The 24,665-nt window shown below is 34.9% G+C and overlaps 2 protein-coding genes across 2 annotated transcripts; one reads left to right on the plus strand and one right to left on the minus strand.

Annotated features, from left to right (window-relative positions):
* Positions 1 to 8,131: 8,131 nt before the first annotated feature.
* Positions 8,132 to 18,686, plus strand: LOC132561059 (AN1-type zinc finger protein 3-like). The gene is made up of 6 exons (XM_060225778.1): positions 8,132 to 8,245; positions 10,464 to 10,504; positions 11,016 to 11,078; positions 11,462 to 11,798; positions 12,040 to 12,167; positions 12,763 to 18,686. Exons 1-6 carry the CDS (start codon positions 8,193 to 8,195, stop codon positions 12,912 to 12,914), a joined length of 774 nt encoding a protein of 257 aa, XP_060081761.1. The 5' UTR covers positions 8,132 to 8,192; the 3' UTR covers positions 12,915 to 18,686.
* A 1,693-nt stretch (positions 18,687 to 20,379) lies between these two features.
* On the minus strand, positions 20,380 to 24,367 carry LOC132561056 (peptidyl-prolyl cis-trans isomerase FKBP2-like). The gene is made up of 5 exons (XM_060225776.1): positions 24,280 to 24,367; positions 23,444 to 23,627; positions 22,667 to 22,779; positions 21,968 to 22,050; positions 20,380 to 21,235 (listed from the first exon to the last, which is right to left on the minus strand). Exons 2-5 carry the CDS (start codon positions 23,609 to 23,611, stop codon positions 21,174 to 21,176), a joined length of 426 nt encoding a protein of 141 aa, XP_060081759.1. The 5' UTR covers positions 23,612 to 23,627; positions 24,280 to 24,367; the 3' UTR covers positions 20,380 to 21,173.
* Positions 24,368 to 24,665: the final 298 nt, after the last annotated feature.

The raw sequence follows: 24,665 nt of genomic DNA on the forward strand, positions 1-24,665 counted from the left end.
TATCTATATAACTTCCCATATATACCATGCTAAATTATCTATCTAACTTCTTATCTATATATCATGCTAAATTATCTATATAACTTCCCATATATATATATCATGCTAAATTATCTAACTTCTTATCTATATATCATGCTAAATTATCTAACTTCTTATCTATATATCATGCTAAATTATCTATCTAACTTCTTATCAATATATTGTACTAGGTGACCTATCTAACTTCTCATCAATATAATGTACTAGGTGACCTATCTAACTTCTCATCAATATAATGTAATAGGTGATCTATCTAACTTCTCATCAATATATTGTACTAGGGGACCTATCTAACTTCTCACCAATATATTTTACTAAGGGACATATCTAACTTCTCATCAATACATAGTACTAGGTTACTTATGACATCATACGCGTGACCGATTTAAGTATTTTTTCTCATCAGTTGATTTGACTATATGCCCTCCTTAAGGTTAGCATAAAGTAACACAACAGTCAAAATACTGAAGGAATTTAAAGAAAAAAACCACAACAATGCGTCAATACAGGGACACTTGTAATATAAACCACACGTGGTACACACACGTGGTATAGGAATCGATGGATAACACAAACTAAAACAAACAAAAGAGGGGTGGGGACGTAATCAGTCCAACAGCTTTGTGGGTATCGACTGTTTCTGTATCACATGCAGTAATCATAAACTGGAAAGCAATGTCAATCATAAACAATCATAATATTATCTGCAGTGATTTACAAATCAATAAAACACCCATGATACACATAAACAATAATGTCACTACAAACGAACATATTTCATATCATTAGACCCACAACAAAACCACAACTTAACAATGTATAGCAATAGTTCTAACATATAACACCGACGTTATCTTCAATATGAAGCATTACTTCTACAATAAACCACAACACAGGAGTTATCTACAATATGTAGCATCACTTCTACAACAAACCACAACACAGGAGTTATCTACAACAAACCACAACACTGGAGTTATCTACAACAAACCACAACATTGGAGTTATCTACAACAAACCACAACACTGGAGTTATCTACAACAAACCACAACACAGGAGTTATCTACAACAAACCACAACACTGGAGTTATCTACAACAAACCACAACACAGGAGTTATCTACAACAAACCACAACATTGGAGTTATCTACAACAAACCACAACACAGGAGTTATCTACAACAAACCACAACACTGGAGTTATCTACAACAAACCACAACACTGGAGTTATCTACAACAAACCACAACACTGGAGTTATCTACAATATGTAGCATCACTTCTACAACAAACCACAACACAGGAGTTATCTACAACAAACCACAACACTGGAGTTATCTACAATATGTAGCATCACTTCTACAACAAACCACAACACAGGAGTTATCTACAACAAACCACAACACTGGAGTTATCTACAACAAACCACAACACTGGAGTTATCTACAACAAACCACAACACTGGAGTTATCTACAACAAACCACAACACTGGAGTTATCTACAACAAACCACAACACTGGAGTTATCTACAATATGTATCATTACTTCTATAATAAACCACAACACCAAATTTACCTTCAATATTTCGTGTTAGTTTTACGATAAAACCTCAAGACCAATGTTATCTACAATGTATAACTAAAACTAAAAACAGCATGATGAATAAATATATAAGTTGTCCTGGAGAATATCGTACCATTTCAAAAAGATGATTGCGATCATAATTATATCATACTTATCAAATCTTAATCGTAGAATTCAAACCAAACGATAAGTATGCAATACTCATAAAAAATTCATTCGGCCAGACCTTGTATCTTAGCACTGGCTACACCAGTAGGACGTGGTATTGCAGAAAACATATATTTATGTTGCCAAGTTACTGAGGTGAATAGTTCAATCAAGTTTTCCTCGAGTTTTCCACCTCCAGTAGGAAACAGAATTTACATATCGTTTTCTTCTATCTCGTATGGACATGGAGTAAACATGTCCGACCATTGTAAAATATTCCCTGTTACAGATCTCCAATGTATGATCTATACTCAAGTACGCCTAGAAGGATTTTACCAAAGACACCGACAACATCGAGAGATATTGTTAACCAACGAAAACGTCCACGAGACCCAGTTATGTTGAAATAAGTATGAGGATATGTTATGACCAAGTAAATAGAAAGATGTAAACAAATCCGAATTCAAACTTAAAATTTATTAAATATTGCAAAAAATTGAACAAAACAAAAATTCGTTCAGAGAGCCTTGAAAAAGGTTCAGAGAACCTGTAGAATAAGACCAGATGTTCTTGAGAGTAAGTGTCTTCATCGACCCAACTAGTCATGGAAGTAGACTGATGTTACGTTTTCAAATAATAATCTGGATTCTCTTCAAGAATTGTGTGTTTTCCATTTCTGGATATAAACCACCCAATACCTATGTTGTTTACATGTTGCAGATGATTCAATGCTCAAGGGTGTGTTCTAATTATCACGCTTTTCGCGCAAGATGTCGGCAACTGACAAAGTCACAATACAGAGTTTCAAGATGGTGAAGATAATCGGGATGTTTTACGCTTTGCATGATTGTCTCACTGACAAATGCTCTATTCCACTCCTGTGTGTGATATGAAGCTGGGCTTGTTTGATGTTCATTAGTATGCCTGTATTACTTATTCAGGAGTCTCCATTTTTATTTTTATTTAGCTCTTTTTTCTGTTTTTTTTTTCATAGTTCCGTCGACTTTTTGTTTGAAAAATGATTCTGTTAACGTGTCGGTATTTTTCTCTGTTGTTTTATCTAACAATTTAAAAATGTTAAACTACGGAGTATCGAACACGTCATCTAACTCATATCTCCTGAAACTGACAGGGATATTTTTTTTTCCATTTAGAAAATGAAATCCCCCATCACGCTTAGTTATTATCAACCTATATCTCTGGAAACAGTGTTCAGGTTTAGCTGTCAGTCGTCGGCATCATTCACAGAAATCAAGATATCGGAAACAATTCCTTAAATGACTGAATCAAAATATGTAGAAACTTTATGTTAGGGACGTAAATTTACTATAGTGTATCTAGATAAAGAATCTTTACAACAAGCAAATATCATTACGCTTGTCATAGAACTTAATGCACAGTTCTCGTTGAAGACGCCGTAGGTAGAAATAGAGGTAAGTCGCTGATGTAGAAGTGTTTGTCCTTGATTTCCAATTCTGGGGGTATATATAATAGACATGGTCTAATGATTTCTTGTTGTATAAATACGATATATAATTGATATACATGTCAGTGGAATTGGAGGGCTTTATATTGGTATTAATTAGATCATCAATTTAATATATTAAGACATATACTAAAGAGACACAGACGAGAGCTGATAAACAGGCACCTAGATTTCGGATTGGAATTTGCCCGGGCTGGTGAAACAAATTTTTTACCACCTCTTTTTACAAAATCAATACTTTACATATGAAAAGATGTTCTCATATCACAAGCAGTCAGCGAATTTTAATGTCATTTCGTAATACGTATACCTCAGTGCAAATAAGCTTCACAATGGTAATTTTTTCTAATGAAGCTGACAACGTAGTCATCAAAATGCCATAGACGTAATTTTCTGACAGGTTGCGATGTAAGACCATCTATTTCATATACATTGCGATACACAAGAATGTTCCGATTATATGACGCCATAATCACATACAGTATTGTTAATTCAGAACGATGAATTACAGAGACAATTAATTAAAAGTTACTCAGTCTGAATATTATGTTAATTAATATACAGAACAGTCTCGCGGAATACGCTTTTTCTAGAGAAATCAACCAGCAACACAGCAATCAGGAAATGAAATAATTATCAAGTGTACATACCCTTGGTGTTCTCCAACGTAACAATTGTCATTGTTCAATATGCACTGGGTAATTAATTATTCAGACGGGTTTAGAACTTATCTGAATAAAAATAATAATAAATAGATAAACAAGTGAATAAATCAATAATGCGGAGCATCATGGGAAGGCCGTGACCAGGCTACCTCTATGAGAGTTCATTTTGTTAGAGGCTGTGATACAGTATGAGACCGTGTGGACCTGGGGTTGACTTTATAATACCAGGGGCGTAGCTTCCATAGAAAGAAAAAGCCCGGGCTTACACATAAAAAATCCGTGCATAGAGTATGTCGGACAAAACTGCAAAACTAAGGTTGAAAATAAATATCAGGGGTCGAAGTTTGTTGTTAAATAAGTAAAAAAAACTGTCTCAGAAAACATCTTTGAAATCATGAAATTCAGACCCCTTGCCTGGGCTTACATATCTCTGCTAGGCTGTCTACGCCCCTGAATACTACCCAATTAAAGTATACTGCCGACAAAGCACTGCTGAACATTTATACACCCAGTGCCTTTAGAGCGTTGACCTACGTAATTTCAGATGAAGACATACCTCTGGCGGTTTATCGAAAAGGCACCTAATCTTAACTTCTCGTATATAGCCCATTGATGGATCCGCCTGCTACTACACAAGGAGACCCCGCCTCAAATCGACCGCGACTATTCACGAGACGATAACAGGCAAAAGTTGGGCAGTGTCAAGGGAGACATTAGGGAGAAAATATTGTTAAGGAAGAAAATATTATATCCAAAATTACAATCATACAATAGGAGCAGATTATACAGTCCCTACGCCTTACCGACTATACAACCCCTACGCCTTACCGACTATACAATCCATCCGGCTTACCGACTCTACAGTCCATACGCCTTACCGACTATACAGTCCCTACGCCTTACCTATACAATCCCTACGCCTTACCGACTATACAATCCATACGCCTTACCGACTCTACAGTCCCTATGCCTTACCTATACAATCCATACGTCTTACCGACTATACAATCCCTACGCCTTACCGACTATACAGTCCCTATGCCTTACCGACTATACAATCCATACGCCTTACCGACTATACAATCCCTACGCCTTACCGACTATACAGTCCCTATGCCTTACCGACTATACAATCCATACGCCTTACCGACTATACAATCCCTATGCCTTACCGACTATACAGTCCATACGTCTTACGGACTATACAAATTCCTACGCCTTACCGACTATACAATCCATACGTCTTACCGACTATACAGTCCCTACGCCTTACCGACCATACAATCCATACGTCTTACCGACTATACAATCCCTACGCCTTACCGACTCTACAGTCCCTACGCCTTACCGACTCTACAGTCCCTACTCCTTACCGACTATACAATCCATACGCCTTGCCGACTATACAGTCCCTACGCCTTACCGACTCTACAATCCCTACGCCTTACCGACTCTACAGTCCTTACGCCTTACCGACTCTACAATCCCTACGCCTTACCGACTCTACAGTCCTTACGCCTTACCAACAGGTCAATTGTGCGTCCATGATATGTCAAGACAATTCAATCAAATCCAGCCTTGAACAAATTTGTGTATGTGTAAGTTTTGTTACACCTAAAACACTGAAAAAATCAAAATCAAAGCATTTATTTTTTTCATTTTGAGAATGATGATATCTATTTTCCAATCTGATGACATTTTAGTGTTATCAAACTAACAGAAAAAACGGGAAACATCCTCGAATAATTTAGATTAGTTATATTTCAATGGAACATATCCGAATGTCCTTTCTTTGATATGACTGACAAAAACCCGTACATTTCAAACTCACCATCTACACGGGTTATGTATGATGTATACTGCCCCACTTTCTGCCTTTTCATGGTTTTGTATTCTACAACAGTTAATGTAATTCGAAAACAGTAGGATTAAAAATGAACAAACATCAATAACGTATTTTACCACATATATAATGTTATCGCAACCCAAAACGTGTTATCATCACCGATAACATGTTATCACCGCCGGCAACGTGTTATCCCTACCAATAACGTGTTATCACCACCACTTACGTATTATCACCGTCAATAACATTTTACCCCCCCCCAATAACGTGTTATCATCACCGATAACATGTTATCCCTACCAATAACGTGTTTTCATCACCAATAATGTGTTTTACCACCAATGACGAGTTTTGCCACCAATGACGTGTTTTACCACCAATGACGTGTTATAACCACCATTATGTTATCACCTCCAATACCATATAAATAACCTTAAGAGAACCACATCGGAAATTTTTAAATGAAGCATTTTGAAAAAAAATCGTTTGTAAAATGATAATGTTTGGATCAGAGTGTATATCACATGAGATTAGAGCATGCTTGTGTTGTAGAGTATATCACCTAACAGGTGTATAATGGTATTATCTAGCTTGGTCAAGCATCTAGTTTGACAAATTAAGAATCGAAATCAAATCCGTTAATTCTACAAGGAAGTCTCGAATATTTACCTGTCCCCAGGTTGTGCTAAATGCTTAGTTGAATACATATATGGACACACCCTGGTCTGTTTATAAGGTTTTTAACATTATGAATCTCATATGAGATCATTTAGAATATAACAAAGTCAGCACCGAAACAAGTCATAAGTGTTTAGATTTAAATTAACTACATGATTCGTTCTTCGTGAGTGTTCCAGGGCCATGCTAAAGAAATAGTGTTTTCATATGGTAAGCAAACTAATTTTTCTTCAAGGAAATGTGTCGGTACATATTTTATTTTAGTTATAGACGATATATAAAATATCTAATATATGAGATATTTTATGAAATTTGGTGAAACACAATATCGACATTGCGCGTGGAATAAATGTTCAGTTGGCTTGCCATTTTTTAACTAATTTGATTGTATTAGTAAAATTGTCCGTGCCCGTGAATCAGAATTTAACATGTAAGAACTTTGATCCTTATTTCGAAACAATCTGCCTAATTAGAAAACAATCGTACATTTTTTAAAATCGCAAAATCACAGACTGCACAGAGGTAAAAAACACTTTGTAAAACAAGGATGGTATATCCGAGAGGTCTTACGACAGCGATTAAATGGGACTACTTCTTTACACCGATGAAGTGTAACTTCCTAAGCAGCTGGTAATGATGATACGCAGACAACAACTTAGGACTGGTGGGTAGATTCGGCCGAACATGCTGATAGTTGTCCATCTTATGTCTTCAAATTCTCAATAAAACAGAATGACACTCGGAAATGTTCCTAAAAGCTATTATCCTTTATCCAAAAACAATAATCTACAGCTACTGATGAGTTTGAAGTTACTCATTTCTAAAATTTTTTTTCAACGGTAAAACTCGAGGAGACTTTAAAACATAAAAAAGTTAAGAAAGTAGCCCAATTATTTTGTTTTTTAAAAAGTTTGCTAAACAGATGTAAAAGGCTTTTTTACCAGATTTTAAAATCATCAAAGATCAAAACCTGTCATTTTCTTAAACTTTCAATAACGAAAGAGGCTTCTCTGCTCATCTTTCTCAACTACTAGTTGAAGATCAGACACCATTTAAGTATCAATTACACTTTTATTGATCTGTAAATTAAGACTCATCACATGACATATCAAAACATCAGAAATATATCCTGTTTGGTTACATGTATTGATTTTCTTCTCAGCTTGAGTAAGTTTCTTGTCAGACATTTTTTCCTAGTATAGGGTTTTAGCTTTGGTTGTCGTTATGTAACATTCCGCCATTCACTTAGTTTCATAGAAATAAACAAATCGAAATAATGAAAAGCCGAGTACCATACCTAACAGTATGACCAAAAATTTGTAAATAGAGATTGGATCCCACCGTGACCATGTTCAAACTTACATTTCTGTCCATGTTCTTTTACACAACTTCGCTCTCATAAAGTTTAAATTCTTTCTAATATTTATATGAGGCCTTAAAATGCATTGTCACATGGACTAGTGGATGTTATTCTCGGGTTTTTATCGGTTTGTAAACAATTCGTGCATTATACAAAGAAATATGAAAATTAATTTTTTATTGTCTTTCAATAATACCCTGGCGAGGTTCTTGATGTTATAAACCATTGCAGGAAAGATAACTCTTTCTCATAATGCCCTTTGACCCGGAAGTTATCTGTCAGCCTCGAAGTGGCACAAAATAAAAACCAGCTGGCGATTGTCACCCAGTCGCCACGGCGATACCCGTATAAAATCTTAATTTCACCTCTTCTGATCCCAAAATAATGGAGGAATCAAAGAGCAGTGAACCATCTCGCTGTCCGTGTGGCTTTTGGGGGTAAGCATATCTTGCAGAAGTATATCCGAAAGAAAATTTGACAATGGGGTGGAAACCTAATCTCGTCATTCATGACTTGTCCGCACAGCTCATGTTTTCATTTCGTATTTAGTCGAATTTCTTAGGTTAGTCTTTGTTAGAATTATTGGTGCTCTTCCGGATGTTTCGTCTGTGTTCGCACTTATTTCTCCTGTATTGGTAATGTACGTTTTGGCTTATTACTAAACCACGAGAAAGATTAAAATTCCCATAAACATTAGATTCCACGGACTCGGTGTAGACTTCCTATGTCGACTTACGGTTTATATGGGACACTATTCATGTGCACGCTCACCCTCCCAGTATAGTTTCATGTAATTGACCAACAGACAGACATTCTAAGTAAGGTGCGTCAAAGTTATGTTTGAATACTGCTCATCGCTATAGTAATAATTAACGAAGGTTCGTTCACTGATACAGAATACATATACGATCACTGTGAATTAATTGACCCAGTAAAATATAACACGAGGACTTCATTCTTGAGATTTGTCTGTACTGACATAGTAACAAGCTCCTGTACTGGAAATCATTTCAAATTATATTTTTGGGTAATACATATATAGAAATGAAAACATTTGAACTGAAAAGAAATTGAATGCTTAAGTCTGGGATCATTATTTCCCTAAGTGTATATATATATAGAGTACAGTACAGCATGCAGTCATCCTTTAATCTGATTAATATATGTATTAACACCTAAGTTGTGTAGGTTCCTCACTTTTTCCAGCGTGATCTGAAAGCTGTTTCCAATAATTAGTGAGAAAAACCACTAATCTTATTTTTGAAATACCATGTAAAAAATGCCATTTCTGACCTTAGTTTCCTGCCTTGCTCTGACGCTTTTAGAAACTTTGTTGTGATTTTGGGCAATGTTAAACCTGATAGTTCGAATTAATTTTTAGAAGCATAAATTTGTATAATTCCAATAGGACCAACAATATATAATTAATTTAGTTTTAACTGACTAAAGGTTTACCGTAATCGTGTTGACACTACTCCTGGATCATTTTTAATTGTATTTGCTACCCACCATTTTACTTTGGCTGCTGGTCAGTACAATAATTGATTGCTATAAAATGTTTTTAATTGAGAAATATCTGGCTTTTGCAATAAAATACCTGAATTTCTTGAAATAAAAGTCATTGAAACTGAAAAAAGTCTAAATTTTTTCTTAGTTGAATTATAATTTTATAACATGCCATAAATGTTATTACAGTTTCTATCATAATATAGGTTAAAAATAGGGTAAATTTATACAAAGATCATTCTTTTTAGTCCAAATAGACACATGAAAACTGATAAACATTGAAATTTTTGTTACATCTTTCATTAACAACAAAAATGTGAAGAGCGTTTTGCATTATGTGTATATATGGCAGGCTTAAACCTCCCAAGCTTTCTGCCTTGAGAGAAACTCATTTGTCATTAGAGCTTTCTCGACATTAATGCACCCCTTTATAGCATACCCTTTAATTAGTGTAGCCTTATATGGTATTATCTGACCAGCTAATTAGATGCTGTCACTACTGCATTTAAATAATATTAGCAAAATAACAGTGTAATGTATGAAACTCTAACTAATTAACAAACATCATGGGACTGTAATTTTTCTTTTCATGAAATTTTCATTAAAATGTGTAAACCATACACTGCAGATTTGCTAGTCTCCCATAAATGTCCTTGAGAGACCTGTAGCAGAGACAAGCTGACATCCATTACATTTTAGCTGTATGATCAGTAAACAAAGGGTCCCTAGGCCTAGTGGCAGCTAATTATAAATCGGGGCTAGCAAAGAACACCCAGAAGTTCCTTGTTAACCTGTGTATGGGAGTTTAAATACTGATTAAAAAAACCAATGCAAGCTTCAGGTTAAAGCAGTAATACCTACAATATATAAAGCTGTTTGTGATATGTATACCAGTCCTACCATTATACTTTATAAGTATTCACATTTTGTGTCCGAGACATCAATGATAACCACCTAATCAGAATTAGACTTGAAATTTCCACTCGTCAACAATATTCCGCAATATTTACATAAATTTCATGATGTAGATGTCTAATTTTAATTAGGCCAAGATTTAATTTCATATGTACAGTATATATTATGGCATTAGTTTGTTAGTATATACATATAGATGGTGACAAATAATATCCATTTGTTTTAACTTTGCAGATCCCCCAGTACACTGGGACTTTGCTCTACATGCTACAAAGGTGAGTAATTGTAGTGTCAGTTGTTACTAGGTCCAACAGTGAACCTCTTAATATAAAGAATATTTCATTTTAGTCAATAAATTGTAGTATATGATTATCATTTACATAAACCTGACACAATACGTAATGATGTAAAATTAACGACTTATAAAAGTGTGTCACTTGTAAATTATATTTGATATGAGCCATGTATATACCAGATATGTGATTAGTCATTAATTTAATTTTTTTCTAATATATCTAAATTTATGGGTCTTGATTGTGATTGCCTCAATGTACATGTTGTATATTTGTTATGTATATTTGCATATAGTATAATACATAATAGTATTATACAGTGTATGCACACACATTTATCATGAACATGATTTATACATATTAGGTCATATGAACTGAGTAATGTAAACAATTTTAAAGAATTGAAAAAAAACCGCTTGCTGGTTTTATCATTTACATTGTTGTCTGTTCCATATTTCTAACTACACTCACTATTTTATTCCCTTTGTTACAGCACACCAAGAAAAAACCCAAGATGCATTGAAAAGTACACCCGACCATATGATCAGGAAGCAAGGTTAATAATCAGCTTTTGTTCAATATTTATTTGAAAATTCCAAGGTCATATATACAAATTGTGTGTTTGGCTTTGAATTCATACTATATTACAAATTTGTTTGATGCTGAAGATGATTGTTGTACTTAACTCCAGACAAATATGTAGTCGGAAAATTAAAGAAACCTCAACATAAAATTTCTCACCTACCTGGTGTACAATCATTTTAATGTCCAGTGTATTTTGGATAAAATATATGAAACCTACGTAATTCTGATGAATGTTTTGGTTACTGATTGGTTGTTTGAAATGTGAGGTCTAACACTGTATATAGTATAGATGTTACAGAAATAATCTCACTTATAATGATGATCCCATGTCAAGTGTTATCTGTTGTCTTGTAGATTCTGGGCGACAGCTAATGTCACGATCACATGACCTGGAGAGCAGCAACAACACTCCACAACCTAGCTCATCCAAAGATAATTCAGTGCAAGCCGCTGAGAATCTCTCAGAAAAATTACAGGAACATCTGAAACATATACCTGTGACAGAAAATGTTTGTATAGACACTAGCAGTGAATTACAGACAACATGTCTTACCACCAATAAAAACTTTAACTCTGCCAGTAGTGAGGAGAACAATACAAACCAGAATGGAAAGTGTAGTAATACAGACACGGCACAAGGACCGTCGGCTGTCGGGTCAAATACAGAGGATGAAACCAGGGGTATAAAAAGGTAATGATGATGGTCCCACAAAAAAATTTTGCCTGTATTGATAGAGTCGATGTTAAAGTATTGGTGAGAGTCAATATTAAAGTATTGGTGTACATAGATATATCAAATATTACTTAGTTGTATAACTAAATTAACACTTAAAATGAATTGACAATATAAAGTAATAAATTTTTCTCATATAACTAAGTTATTTGTCATAATGAATTGGAAATATGATATAGAAATACTTGTATCATTCCAGACCTTTAGAACCAGATTCCACTCCAGAATCTACCCCAGAGAAAGGAAAACAAAAAAATAGAAAGCGCTGCTTCCAGTGTAATGCAAAGCTGGAGTTAGCTCAACGACAGATTGGAAGATGTCGATGTGGTAATACTAATATTAAACTTATTCATCACACAGTAAAGAGCCGTTGTGTATCCATGTAACTACTGATGTGTGGCACACAAGATCATATAAAGAGATAGAACCATTATAATAAAACATATTTTCATATCTATCTGGCCCAGAAGTGACTATTACTGAAGCCTCTTTTCAGTTCAATTCTTAATGATCTTTTTTTTTTTTTGTTAAATCTGTTTGAGCACTACAGTGCAAAACCCTATGTATGATTATAAAAAGTGTGTTGGATGTAAATATTGTATATTGTACTGTAATTGGTGATTTCTTTTATGAATAAGCTCCTAAATTGGTTTAAGATCAGAATATTTTAAAGGTGTAGGATGTATAATGTATAATGCCACTGTTTCCGATACCTTTTGGATTTTACTCTGTTACTGTGTAGTGTGAGATACATTATTTGATTTCTGCTTGTATATGCACAGCTCTGCCTGATTTATATACTGTGTGTATTTGGAATTTGTCTTTACATGCATGGATTGATTATTTCTGTGTAGTGAACATAAAAATAAATGCAGCTTGACATGACATAAAAAATTCAGATTATATTTTTTTTCCCTTCCAGAATTGATCTTCTGTTCATTACACAGACTGCCTGAGCTCCATAACTGTGAATTTGATCACAAAGAAGATGGGCGACTTCAGGCTCGCCAAAAAATGGTTAAACCTACCAGGCATTTAGGAAATGAATTTAGACGTCTGGAGTCAGACTCGTGAACCTGCCATAAACTTTCATTTCATTTACATCAATATTTCTTTTGTCTCTTGCAAACTGCCACTGTTTAAATGAAGCATGAATTTCCACTTGCTGAATGCATTTTTATAGAAGATTTGAGTGTAAACATTTCAGATGTATGTCAATTTCTCAGTCAAAGATTTATAATTAGAATCATGCTTTATTTACATTTTTTCTTCCCAGTGAAAAGTTCTGTGTCCAAGCAATACAATGTAATCTCAGCCAGATTGAGTGATTACTGATGTTAATGTGCTAACAACATCAATGCACATTCTAAGCCAAATTTTTTTTCATAATTTTTCCTTTTTTTTCTTCTCAATTTTCTGGGCAAGTTTTGTTGTCCTGAGGTTGAAATAGATATATTTCAAATTATAATACATGTGCATAGTTCATAATTTTCATTGAACATTGAAGTCACAAAATAGAAACGCACATATCATCATATGGAAAATACTTTCCAGGGTGCTTTTTATTGTAATATTTATTTTCATCCTTTTTTTGTTGCTTCTGATTTGCAAAGAAACAACTATTCTATGTTTAGAATGATATATTTCTGAGAAAACAGTGCTGTTACAGGAGATTCCTTCCCAATGTACAGATGTGATTTTGTGTTTGACAGTAAGAGATAAACACACAACTTTGATTGTTTTATTTGTTGTAAGGTTTTTCATTCAAACTGAGCATTCTAAGTGTAAGTAATAACAGCTTTACTTACTCTCACATTCACCCAGTAATAGATTTGTAATGACATCAGATTTAATTAGCATGATATAGATTGTACAATATCAATTAAGTTGTTATCTGTGTGTCTACACCTTGCAAAATATTGAACAATGGATTCAGATGTTGCTTTCAGGTTAGCCATTGGGGATGGCTGTCTCCCTTTTTTGTAACTAGGTCAGATAGTTGTCTCCCTTCCCTTAACTAGGTTAGAGTGTGGTGTGTAATGCAGTTTCACCAGACATTCACAAACTGTTCTGATTCAATTCTAAGTAGTAACTACAATACACCTATTTCTGGTTAAAAGAAAAACTTGTGTATACCGGTGTAGAACAGCTTTATTTTTTCTTTGTAATTAAGTTATGATGAGAGTGTCAATAAGATTTGTTACCAGACTCTCCGATATCCATCACCAATTTATGTTGTCCTTAATGTCAGATCTCTACATCAACTTTACTATGCAGTAGTTAATTCTGAATGAAAATTGGAATGGACAGCATCACATACCATTGTTGTCATGTCAGGTCTTTTGATTTGCGTTTCATTACTGAAACCAATATTTTCCATCTGTAGATTTAGCAGAGCAATCAAAGTGATTGATTTTTGACAGATAATGAAGCTGTGTTAATGTTTGTACATTAAGTCTCTACATATGTATGCTGATTGGATTCCCATATCTCAAAAGAAACCCTGATGTTAGATACCTGTTGACCTGTGACCTCTAAACCAATGTGGAGTAACAATCAATCTAGTTAAGATTGGACTTGTAATTGATGCTCATCTACGATATGCTGCAATATAAGTACAATTTTGATTAGCTTGGAGTGTTAAATATATTTGTTGGCAGTTGACCTTCACTTAACCTCCAAACAAACTCTGTAGTAACTTTGTTTTTATGAATACAGTGGTATGTCATTGCTTGATTTTATCAAATTCAGAGATGCAAAAGTAAAGTTGGAATTTTTGACCTGATTGTGAAGACTATGAAAGTTATATTTATACCTACAAAATGAGTACATGTGAACTAAAAGGTACTACAATGTAGTCTTATATATTTATAGAATATTTTGTGACTTGTGTTGAGGTTTTTCCTCATTGTAGCTGAAACAACAAAGTGAAACTGTGTTGGATACTTTCTTCAGTTATTTATGTATCTGTAAAATGTTACTTTGTATGTGGTTTACTCATACAGCAAGCTGTTTTATTAATAACATTGTAAAATTTCAAAAAATGCTTAAACAAAGTTTCTATATGAAGTTCTCAGTCACTACATTTTGGCTGCATGATACAGAATTGGTCAGATTTTCATAGTTACTTTTAATTATTAACAACATATGTCTACGCCTATGTAATATACAACTGATAATGGTATGTACCTGCTGCAGTAGACCAAATCTGTGGATGTCTCTTGATGCTTATTGCTGTGGAAATATTTTTTACCAGTATTTACCAGTAAAGAAAGATTACTTGGAATTAAGACACTGACTGGAGAGAGCACTCTGGAACACTTTTTTACCTAAAATAATTACAGGTGTCTAGACAAAGTATATTTTTCAGTATTTGTGTAGGGTAGGGATGTTTTTAACTTTCAAGGATACCACCATTTAACAACAATACGCTATTTAAAACCATATTTTTTTTAAATTTGAACAAATGTTGTAATGCAGCTATAGGTCTGGTACTCCTTTATAAACGCAAATCTGAATCCAAAGGTGTCTGGCTCATGTGAGTAAATTGGTGTGGTGTTGGATTGTGTGGCTGTTGGATCCTCCGATATGTACGCTGTATATTTGCCTGACTGTAGGCTGTTATTGCTGTACACAAGATCATACCCGACTTGATTTTACATAATATATCCCTGTAAATAGCCATGAATTCTACAAGTTTGTGTAAAAGTGTGTTTATCATTTCTACAAACCCACACATTTGAAATGATTCTGTGTAACTATTGAATCATCACCCTGTTAATGTTGATTGTCTGTTACCAGTTCTGTATTGTCCTATATATGTTATCAGTTTGGAAAGAACATTAAATCACCCTGTACCAAACATACATGTTACACAGCTTTCTACAGCTGTAGTAAGGTTGATATGGTTAGCTACTTTACTGGAAAAAAAGAAATTGTGAAGATATTATCAAATTTCCAAGGGAACTTAATCTGTGTTATTAAAGACGTTTTGATGATGTGATGTTGTATTTCTGACGGGTAACAAATGATAGTTCTGTCAGGTAGTTATTTATTTGTATACATGTCAAATTTTATTTAGGAAACACTAGGAATATTACATTATTACTGAAATTTATTAGTTCCTGGAATATTTACCAATTGTTATCATACAGCATAGTGATAGATATGTCTCATGTATGAGTTTTCATTTTACATGAAAATGAAACATGTTTTCTAATTTCTGTAATCTTGCTATGTTCAAACATGTAATGTTATTCAAGCAATCATTTTGATGCCTATGACTGAGAAATCAGCCGTCTTGGACCACAAAATTTACCATACAGTGTTACATCCCATTGCAATTCCACAGTGTAGATTGTGTGCTACTTTGTTGCTGTTTCACCTACATTCACGAAACACACAGATCTGATGATCTGACATTATTGTGGTTTTATGGCATCACAATTGGGAACATTACTCTCAGTCAATGCCATCCCTTTGTATACCAACTCACATCGTACTTTGGTATACATGAATGATAAAGTTCTTTCAATATACACTATTTAACCTTTCTAGGTCTTGTATACTGGTACACATGTACTTGATTACTGATCAGTCTAATGTTAGGGTATACAGTTTACAGCCTTTCTAAGGGAGACAAGTCTGTCCTTAAATACTTATATAATAGAATTAGAAGAAATATATCTGTCCAAATTTTCAATGTAGGATAGTTGTGTCTGTTCCAATGTTATGTAGTCGTAGTGTAGTTTTGTTCTGTTTATCTGGTACAGGAATTCAACGTTTTGACTTTCCCTTATTTTCATCAGTAGCAATAATCCTGTTAAGTTTATAGCAAATATAGTATTGTAGTTTATAGTGTTGTTCTTTATTTGTTTGAAATCGTATGTTTGAAATAACTTACTTGGCATATTGAGTTTTTACATGCAGCATTCAGTTTGACTTTCAGAATTAATTTCACATTCTAGGTTATTTATTTCAAGATTATAACTCATGCTTTCAGAATCATTTCATGGTGGTATTTAGGGACATATTTGCCCTCCTGTTGGTGGCAGTAACCAGACACAGCCTGCTGGGTCAGTAATTATCTTATATGTTGTAGATAATGTTTAGTTATTTCCTGGTGTCTTGTGTATAGTCGCCAATAAGGAATGCTACAAGTACTTTATAGGTTCCAGCCAGTAAGGTATTTCAAGAAATTTGCTGGAAAAATTTATCAAGCATGTCTTTGCTAAAGTGTTTTTATCATACAGTTCTTCAACAGAAACATATGGTAGTAATGTTAGTACAAGACAATGTTTTTATATACTTGAGTTTACCTATAAACAGTTTTGTAAAAAAAATACTGTTGAGTCCTGGTGAGATTTCAATCACATTTCCTATAACACGCAGAGATTTGAAATATGAGGTGATGCTATAAAAAATTCACTGACATCTATTGACCTTCTGCCATTTCCCAGCATAGGATTAGTTGGGAAGGGGTAGGAGGCTGAATGTGTTAAAAATGATTCTGTGCAGTGTTGGTGAGATTCCTAGCCATCCCACTCTTTAATTCTTAAATAGCAATGGTTCACTAATTTAATTGTCTAAAAGGCTTTGACCTTAAGTCATTGGCAGTTATCTACAGAGGATGACATAAACCAAATAACATAACCACACTCAACAAGTGATCAAAACATAGCATTTGTAAGGAAGACACTATATTTTGGTGTCTTACCAGTTACACAGTCATAACCATAGTAAGATAGACACATGTAGTGTCTATCCAGTTACATAATCTTAACCATATAGACATGTTTTGTCTTGCCAGTTTCACCATCTTAACCATGTAAGAATGTAGACACAACCAAAGGAAGATGGTGTTTTACTAGTTAAAAAATCTGAACCATAAATACCACAGCTTCTGTCGTCTGTCGAGCTTTTCCTACAAGTGCTACTAGTCATGAATGACGGAGTGAATTTTAACCAAAAATGGTAAATATCGGGCAAGAGAAGCTGGGCCCAATATAGGAATTAGGGTAAATTCTTTGAAATTGTTCTTTGTATGTGGGATTGCCTGGATTCTGTCCCAATTTGGTCCGAGATAGGCTTGAGTGAAGAGGGATCAATTTTTTGTGAACAGTGGCTTTCCAACTCCCAAGATGAGAGGGATGGGGCCCCATAGTGGAAACGGAGCAAAATTTCTTAAATCCTTCTGTTGTAACGATTTGATTTTGTCCAGATTTGATCTGCAGCATCCTTGGTGAGGAAAATACAGTTTTGTACACACTGTACATTAACCCTCTCTAGGAGGAGGGGGCCAAATAGGGAAAATATTTAACCTTCAATTTTGTAATCGATCAATTTCAACAAGCTCAACCAGGTGAGCAATACAGGCATTATGAGCTTCTTATTATAAAAGACATCTGGGGTGTCTTACCATTTACAATAGCTTGATCCTATCGACACACGGTGTCTTTCAGTTGCACCATCTTACTCTGACAGACACATGTGGTGTCTTACAAGTCATAATATCTTAACAATAATATGTTGTCTTAATAGTTTACATTATCTTAATCATAGGAATATAGACACTAGTGGTGTCTTACCAGCTGTCACTTAAACAACAGTGAGTTGTTGACCACTTCAAGCAAAAACTTGAACTGAATATCCACACATCACCAATAGTTCACTACATTGCTAACTTGGAGCTTGGAAGTAATCACTTTGAAAAAGTATAAGAAATATAATTAATATATTTTACAAATATACCATTTATGTAATTGTATGTCACAGTATTTTCCCATACTACCTCTTTGTATAAAATACAATATACAGCTATGGATGCATCTGAATAAACCTCTTTTACTGGGCACATTGCTTTCATGTTTGTATTTGATAACACCAGCTGTAATGTATCCCTGCTTCCAGAATGTTCTTGGGCACCAACATTAGATTAGTTTTCTTTTTTCTATCCTCAAATGAGAATTAAGTATAAATCATGTCCAGGTAACTGAATCCCAACAAACCTTCATAATCAGGACTGGAAGAACAATGACCACAGCACAGGCTTTTATACTAGAGCTTATTAAATACTTCATATGTTGACAAGGTGTTGGTGATCAACAAAATTTGCAAACTAACACAAAGTCCTCAATTGATCAGTTTATTGTCTCCAGAGAAATGTAAATGAGTACATGTACCAGTATACGACAAGTCCATATCTCGAATCAAATGGTCACCAACAGACACCCCTATAGATTCTCTACCAAGTATGGTCACCCAAAAGACACCTTTCTAAATTCTTTACCAAGTAAACATAGGTATTACATTTAAATATTCCTCGGTGTTACAGGTGTACATCCATCTGGACATTACAGGTATACATTTGTGGAGGTTACAGGTACAAGTATGAGTTGGAGGGGGATTGGTTTAAAGTACAAGGTGTTTTAGGTATAAATCTGTGAGGGTTACAGGAGACATCTGTGGGGGTTACAGGTATACATCTGTGGGGGTTACAGGTATACATCTGTGGGGGTTACAGGTATACATCTGTAGGAGTTACAGGTATACATCTGTGGGGGTTACAGGTATACATCTGCAAGGGTTACAGGTATACATCTGTGGGAGTTACAGGTACACATCTGTTGGGGTTACAGGTATACATCTGTGGGAGTTACAGGTACACATCTGTTGGGGTTACAGGTATACATCTGTGGGAGTTACAGGTATACATCTGTAGGGGTTACAGGTATACATCTGCAAGGGTTACAGGTATACATCTGCAAGGGTTACAGGTATACATCTGTTGGGGGTTACAGGAATACATCTGTGGGAGTTACAGGTATACATTTGTAAGGGTTACAGGTATACATCTGTAGGGGATACAGGTATACATCTGTAAGGGTTACAGGTATACATCTGTGGGAGTTACAGGTATACATTTGTAAGGGTTACATGTATACATCTGTAGGGGTTACAGGTATACATCTGTGGAAGTTACATGTATACATCTGTAGGGGTTACAGGTATACATCTGTGGGAGTTACAGGTATACATCTGTAGGACTTACAGGTATACATCTGTGGAAGTTACAGGTATACATATGTAGAGGTTACAGGTTTACATCTGTAGGGTTTACAGGTATACATCTGTAGGGGTTACAGGTATACATCTGTGGAAGTTACAGGTATACATCTGTAGGAGTTACAGGTATACATCTGTAGGAGTTACAGGTATACATCTGTAGAGGTTACAGGTTTACATCTGTAGGGGTTACAGGTATAGATCTGTAGGGGTTACAGGTACACATGGGGGCGTTTAAAAGTAAACATGGGTATTACTGGTAAATATGTCTAGGTGTTACAGATGTACATCTAGTGGTTACATATATACACATCTGTGTGAGATACAGATACACAAATATGTGGGTAACAGTTATACATGTGTGTGTTACAGGAGTGCATATGTCCTGAGGTTACAAGTACATTTACAAGTTTCATCACTGGACAATTATTGATACCAGAGACAACATTACTCAATAGTTACACACCAACACAAATGAAAGTAGAAAACGTTTTTATTTTTGCAAATGGTACCCTCTGAACAATCTTTCAAATCTAAGATTTCAAATGTGCATGATGATTTTGAAATGATTTTATGTGTAAAATGAAATGGGAACACAGGATATGTTTATCACTTAATCACTATATATTACCTTATACAGGAAAAATTGATCACATATTGGTACAACTGATATTCAAATGACTCCCAGATATAACCCTTGTTAAATGTTGGGTGATGTGTCCAACTTAACAACATGTACAGTATAATCAACAGACATGAGCTAATGAATCTGAATAACATAAATTAAAACTCCTTTGTATATTTATCCATACAGTAACATCTCTGGATTTCGAATTTTCAACATACAATTACAGTAAATCAAAACATTTTCATCAAAGGAATAAATGATCAAATCACCATAAATTCATCTTATGGGTATTCATGAATAGAAAATATGTTGTAAATAGTTTGTTCAATGCTATAAGAAACCATTTTACTGTGCATAGTCACTGTCCGATGAAAAGTATATTACATACTAATATCTTCTTAGCAAAGTGATCTTATGTGAAGTTCTTTCCAATGACTAAATTTTAAACAAAATAGGATTAAAATACACCAAAAATCAATATCAAAATTTTCCAAAAGAAACGACAACTGTAGATATTTTATGCAAATTACACCAACACATACCCACCATACAATAGATAACAATCTGTCCCCATACACTCCTCTACATTCTAACTCTCTCCGTTAACACTTCATGTGATACAGATATCACAGTTTTGCTATTCACAGTTCATCTTTGCGCTCAATAGATATTAATTCAACCTCAAACACCAGAGTACTGCCGCCTGTGGAAAGATAAAAATATCATTATGGCTACCATAACATGAAAAAGTTTGTAGTTTCGCACAAGTAAGAAATCTATCAAGACTCGGAAGGTGAGGTTTGTAGATATTTACCTTCTCAACATTAGGTGAGATTTGTGGCTATTCACTGTCTCAGATTGGAAAGTGATATTTTTGGATATTTACTCTCTAAACATGAGGTGAGGTTTTCAGTTATTTATTGTCTAATTTTGAGATGAGGTGAGGTTCATGGGTATTTACGGTCTCAATGTGAGGTGAGGGTTACTGTCTCATTGAGAGGTGAGGTTTACTGTCTCATTGTGATGTGAGGTTTGCAAGTATTTACCGTCTTCCTGCAAGGTGAGGTTTGAGGGTATGTGCTGTCAATGTGATGGGAGGTTTGCGGGTATTAAATGTGTCATTGGGAGGTGACGTTTGTGGGTGCTTATTGTCTCATTGTCAGGTGAGATAAACTGTCTCATTGTCAGGTGATGTTTATGAGTATTTACCACCTCAACATGACGTGAGGTTTGTGGGTATTTACCACCTCAACATGAGGTGAGGTTTGTGGGTATTTACCACCTCAACATGAGGTGAAGTTTGCAGATATTTAATGTCTCATTGTCAGGTGATGTTTGTGAGTATTTACCACCTCAACATGAGGTTAGGTTTAGGAGGATTTACTCTTCCAATATTTATCAAACATTAACTTTCAGCTTAATTAATAGCACATACCAGGAATCTTTGGAGGGGCACCATTGTCACCATATCCAAGTTCAGGAGGAATAACAAGCTTTCGTTTCTCTCCTTCACACATTCTGAAAATAAAATTGAAGTTATCAGTTTTACTGTAAATCGTTACTTTTTAACTTCTTATGGCTTTACTCCCCCTTTTTATCATTATTTGTTTGACATACCAGAGAAGTCCTTGCTCCTTCCCGTAGTATTTACTGTGATTTGAGGTAACCGGGAAGTCACTGCTTCTACCCTTAGTATTTATTGTGATTTGAGGTAACCAGGAAGTCACTGCTCCTAACCTTAGTATTTACTGTGATTTGAGGTAACCGGGAAGTCACTGCTTCTACCCTTAGTATTTATTGTGATTTGAGGTAACCAGGAAGTCACTGCTCCTAACCTTAGTATTTAATGTGATTTGAGGTAACTGAGAAGTCACTGCTTCTAACCTTTGTATTTACTGTGATTTGAGGTAACCAGGAAGTCACTGCTTCTAACCTTTGTATTTAATGTGATTTGAGGTAACTGAGAAGTCACTGCTTCTAACCTTTGTATTTACTGTGATTTGAGGTAACTGAGAAGTCACTGCTTCTAACCTTTGTATTTACTGTGATTTGAGGTAACTGAGAAGTCACTACTTCTAACCTAAGTATTTACTGTGATTTGAGGTTATATTTATTTAACTGTGAGTTGACATACCCCAAAAGTCCCTGCTCCCAGCCTTTAATGACTTGGTTAGAGCCAAGTGTAAATGTGAAAGGTCTTCCACGTGGTATGCTGCTGTCAAATTCTGTTCCATCTTCAAGTTTACCCTAAAATTATAAATTAACAAATCTTAGGGTTTCATTAATAATAAGTCAAATAAATCTCCTATTAGATAACAGAACTTCTATCCAGAAGACTAACTACAGGCTACTTGTAATGGGCTTAGAAAGTAAAATATTTAACCATTGCAATATCTATACATATAACTAAATACTAGTCGTGGATAGAGTAGTGTCTTGTAAAAACAGAACCTCTATAAGTTTTGGAATAAGCTTGTAAACTTACATATCAAATCCCAGGGGACAAAACATTTTATCCTACTGGACATCACAATGTACCCTAGATGACATCACATTGTATTCTATAGGAGACCACATTGTATCATCAAGGACATCATAACTTATCCTACAGGTCATCACATTCTATCCTATAGGACATCATATAGTATTCTAAAGGAAAGCATCCAGTATGTTATAGGACATCACATTGTACCCTTCAGGACATCACATTGTACCCTTCAGGACATCACATTGCATTCTACAGGGCACCATATTATATCTTACAGGACATTAGATTGTATTCTGATGGATTTCATATTATATTCTACAGGACATCACATTGTTTATAATCATAGGACATAACATTGTACCCTATATGACATCACACTGCATTATATATCCTATTGATGGTACAGAAAATACCGAGACTTACAGTATAGTGCATGTTGAGAGTATCTCCCTTCTTGGATTTAATGGTGCACTTGGCTGGATCAGCTCTTTTCTTCACACCAATCTGCAATCGTTTGTCCTTTCCATCATTACACGACACTGTGGCGATCAGTGCAAAAGCAGCCAACTGGCAAATCAGTGATGTCTTCATTGTTGTAATTTTTTTACTACAGGTAAAAAAAAAACATACACAGGTTGCAATGCAAAGTATTTGAAACATCAAATATCAATATAAAAGATGGAGCACCATAATGACCTAGGGCTCAAACTAATAAGCTTGCACTCCCAAAGCCAATGCCCTGCATCTAGACTAAAGAGAAACTCCCACAAGTCAACACTAGTGAGGTGATCTGTACATATGTAAGGATGATTTCTGACATCCTGTGCTGTACGAGGCGATAGAGTTATATATATTGTATAAGTGCATACTCTTATCAGATGTAATGTTCCCCTAGACCGAAATTTTCTGTTTCTAAAATGATAATTTTGTAGTCAATAAAAATGTGAATATCAATAACAGCATAATAAATGTGAATATTGACATTAAATTATCATTTCAGAGACACAGATTTTCGGTCTAGTGTGATTCTTGAAATGATGGCGCAGTGTAACCAGTTGTGTATACAAAGTATCTGTGAAATATGTGATTTAGGTATGAACGCATCGGTTGCAGGTGACTTGAAATCAGGACAATACATCACGTTACACCACTGGGGCACGTTACAATGAGAATACATAAAAAGGGTAGGATCAGTGGTAATATGTTCCAATCCAGCACATAATATTCTTATCAGTCGAGTGCATTTAACTATTGCGTACCTGATTCACCTTTGCAGTTTTTTTGTTTGTTTCTGTTTTTATGTAGCAGGGTTTAATTTCGTTGATACTGCGGCTGAACGACACGTTTTCTTCCCACTTTATGGAAGTGTATAAATAAATACAGCCCAACACAGCCTGGAGGGAACGGCACAACCTAGCATCAATGGTCAGTTTTTTGTTTTTTGTTTTTATTTATCAAACGACGATCGATCCCTAAGTGACAAATCTGATGATGAAGTTTTGCATGAAAAACAAATTCACTTTAGAAATAACCAGTAGAGCGATAGACACAAAGCGCGATCTGAGTGTAGGCGTCTTCTGTCGGTATCATCGGCTACACCACACCAATGACGTCTAATGACTGTATGATTTAATTCATAAGTCAC

The sequence above is a fragment of the Ylistrum balloti genome, unplaced genomic scaffold (genome assembly GCF_031769215.1).
Source record: "Ylistrum balloti isolate Yb309-2 unplaced genomic scaffold, AGI_CSIRO_Ybal_v1 Utg371144, whole genome shotgun sequence".
Lineage (NCBI taxonomy): Eukaryota > Metazoa > Mollusca > Bivalvia > Pectinida > Pectinidae > Ylistrum > Ylistrum balloti.

Excerpts from the sequence above, each read along its gene's own strand:
- LOC132561059 (XM_060225778.1), top strand. The coding sequence starts at position 8,193 with ATGGAGGAATCAAAGAGCAGTGAACCATCTCGCTGTCCGTGTGGCTTT. Across the intron at positions 10,505-11,015 it reads TTGCTCTACATGCTACAAAG|CACACCAAGAAAAAACCCAA; the intron begins GTGAGTAATTGT and ends CCTTTGTTACAG. Across the intron at positions 11,079-11,461 it reads CCATATGATCAGGAAGCAAG|ATTCTGGGCGACAGCTAATG; the intron begins GTTAATAATCAG and ends GTTGTCTTGTAG.
- LOC132561056 (XM_060225776.1), bottom strand. The coding sequence starts at position 23,611 with ATGAAGACATCACTGATTTGCCAGTTGGCTGCTTTTGCACTGATCGCC. Across the intron at positions 22,780-23,443 it reads CTCTCAACATGCACTATACT|GGTAAACTTGAAGATGGAAC; the intron begins GTAAGTCTCGGT and ends TTATAATTTTAG. Across the intron at positions 22,051-22,666 it reads TGGGAGCAGGGACTTTTGGG|AATGTGTGAAGGAGAGAAAC; the intron begins GTATGTCAACTC and ends TTTTATTTTCAG.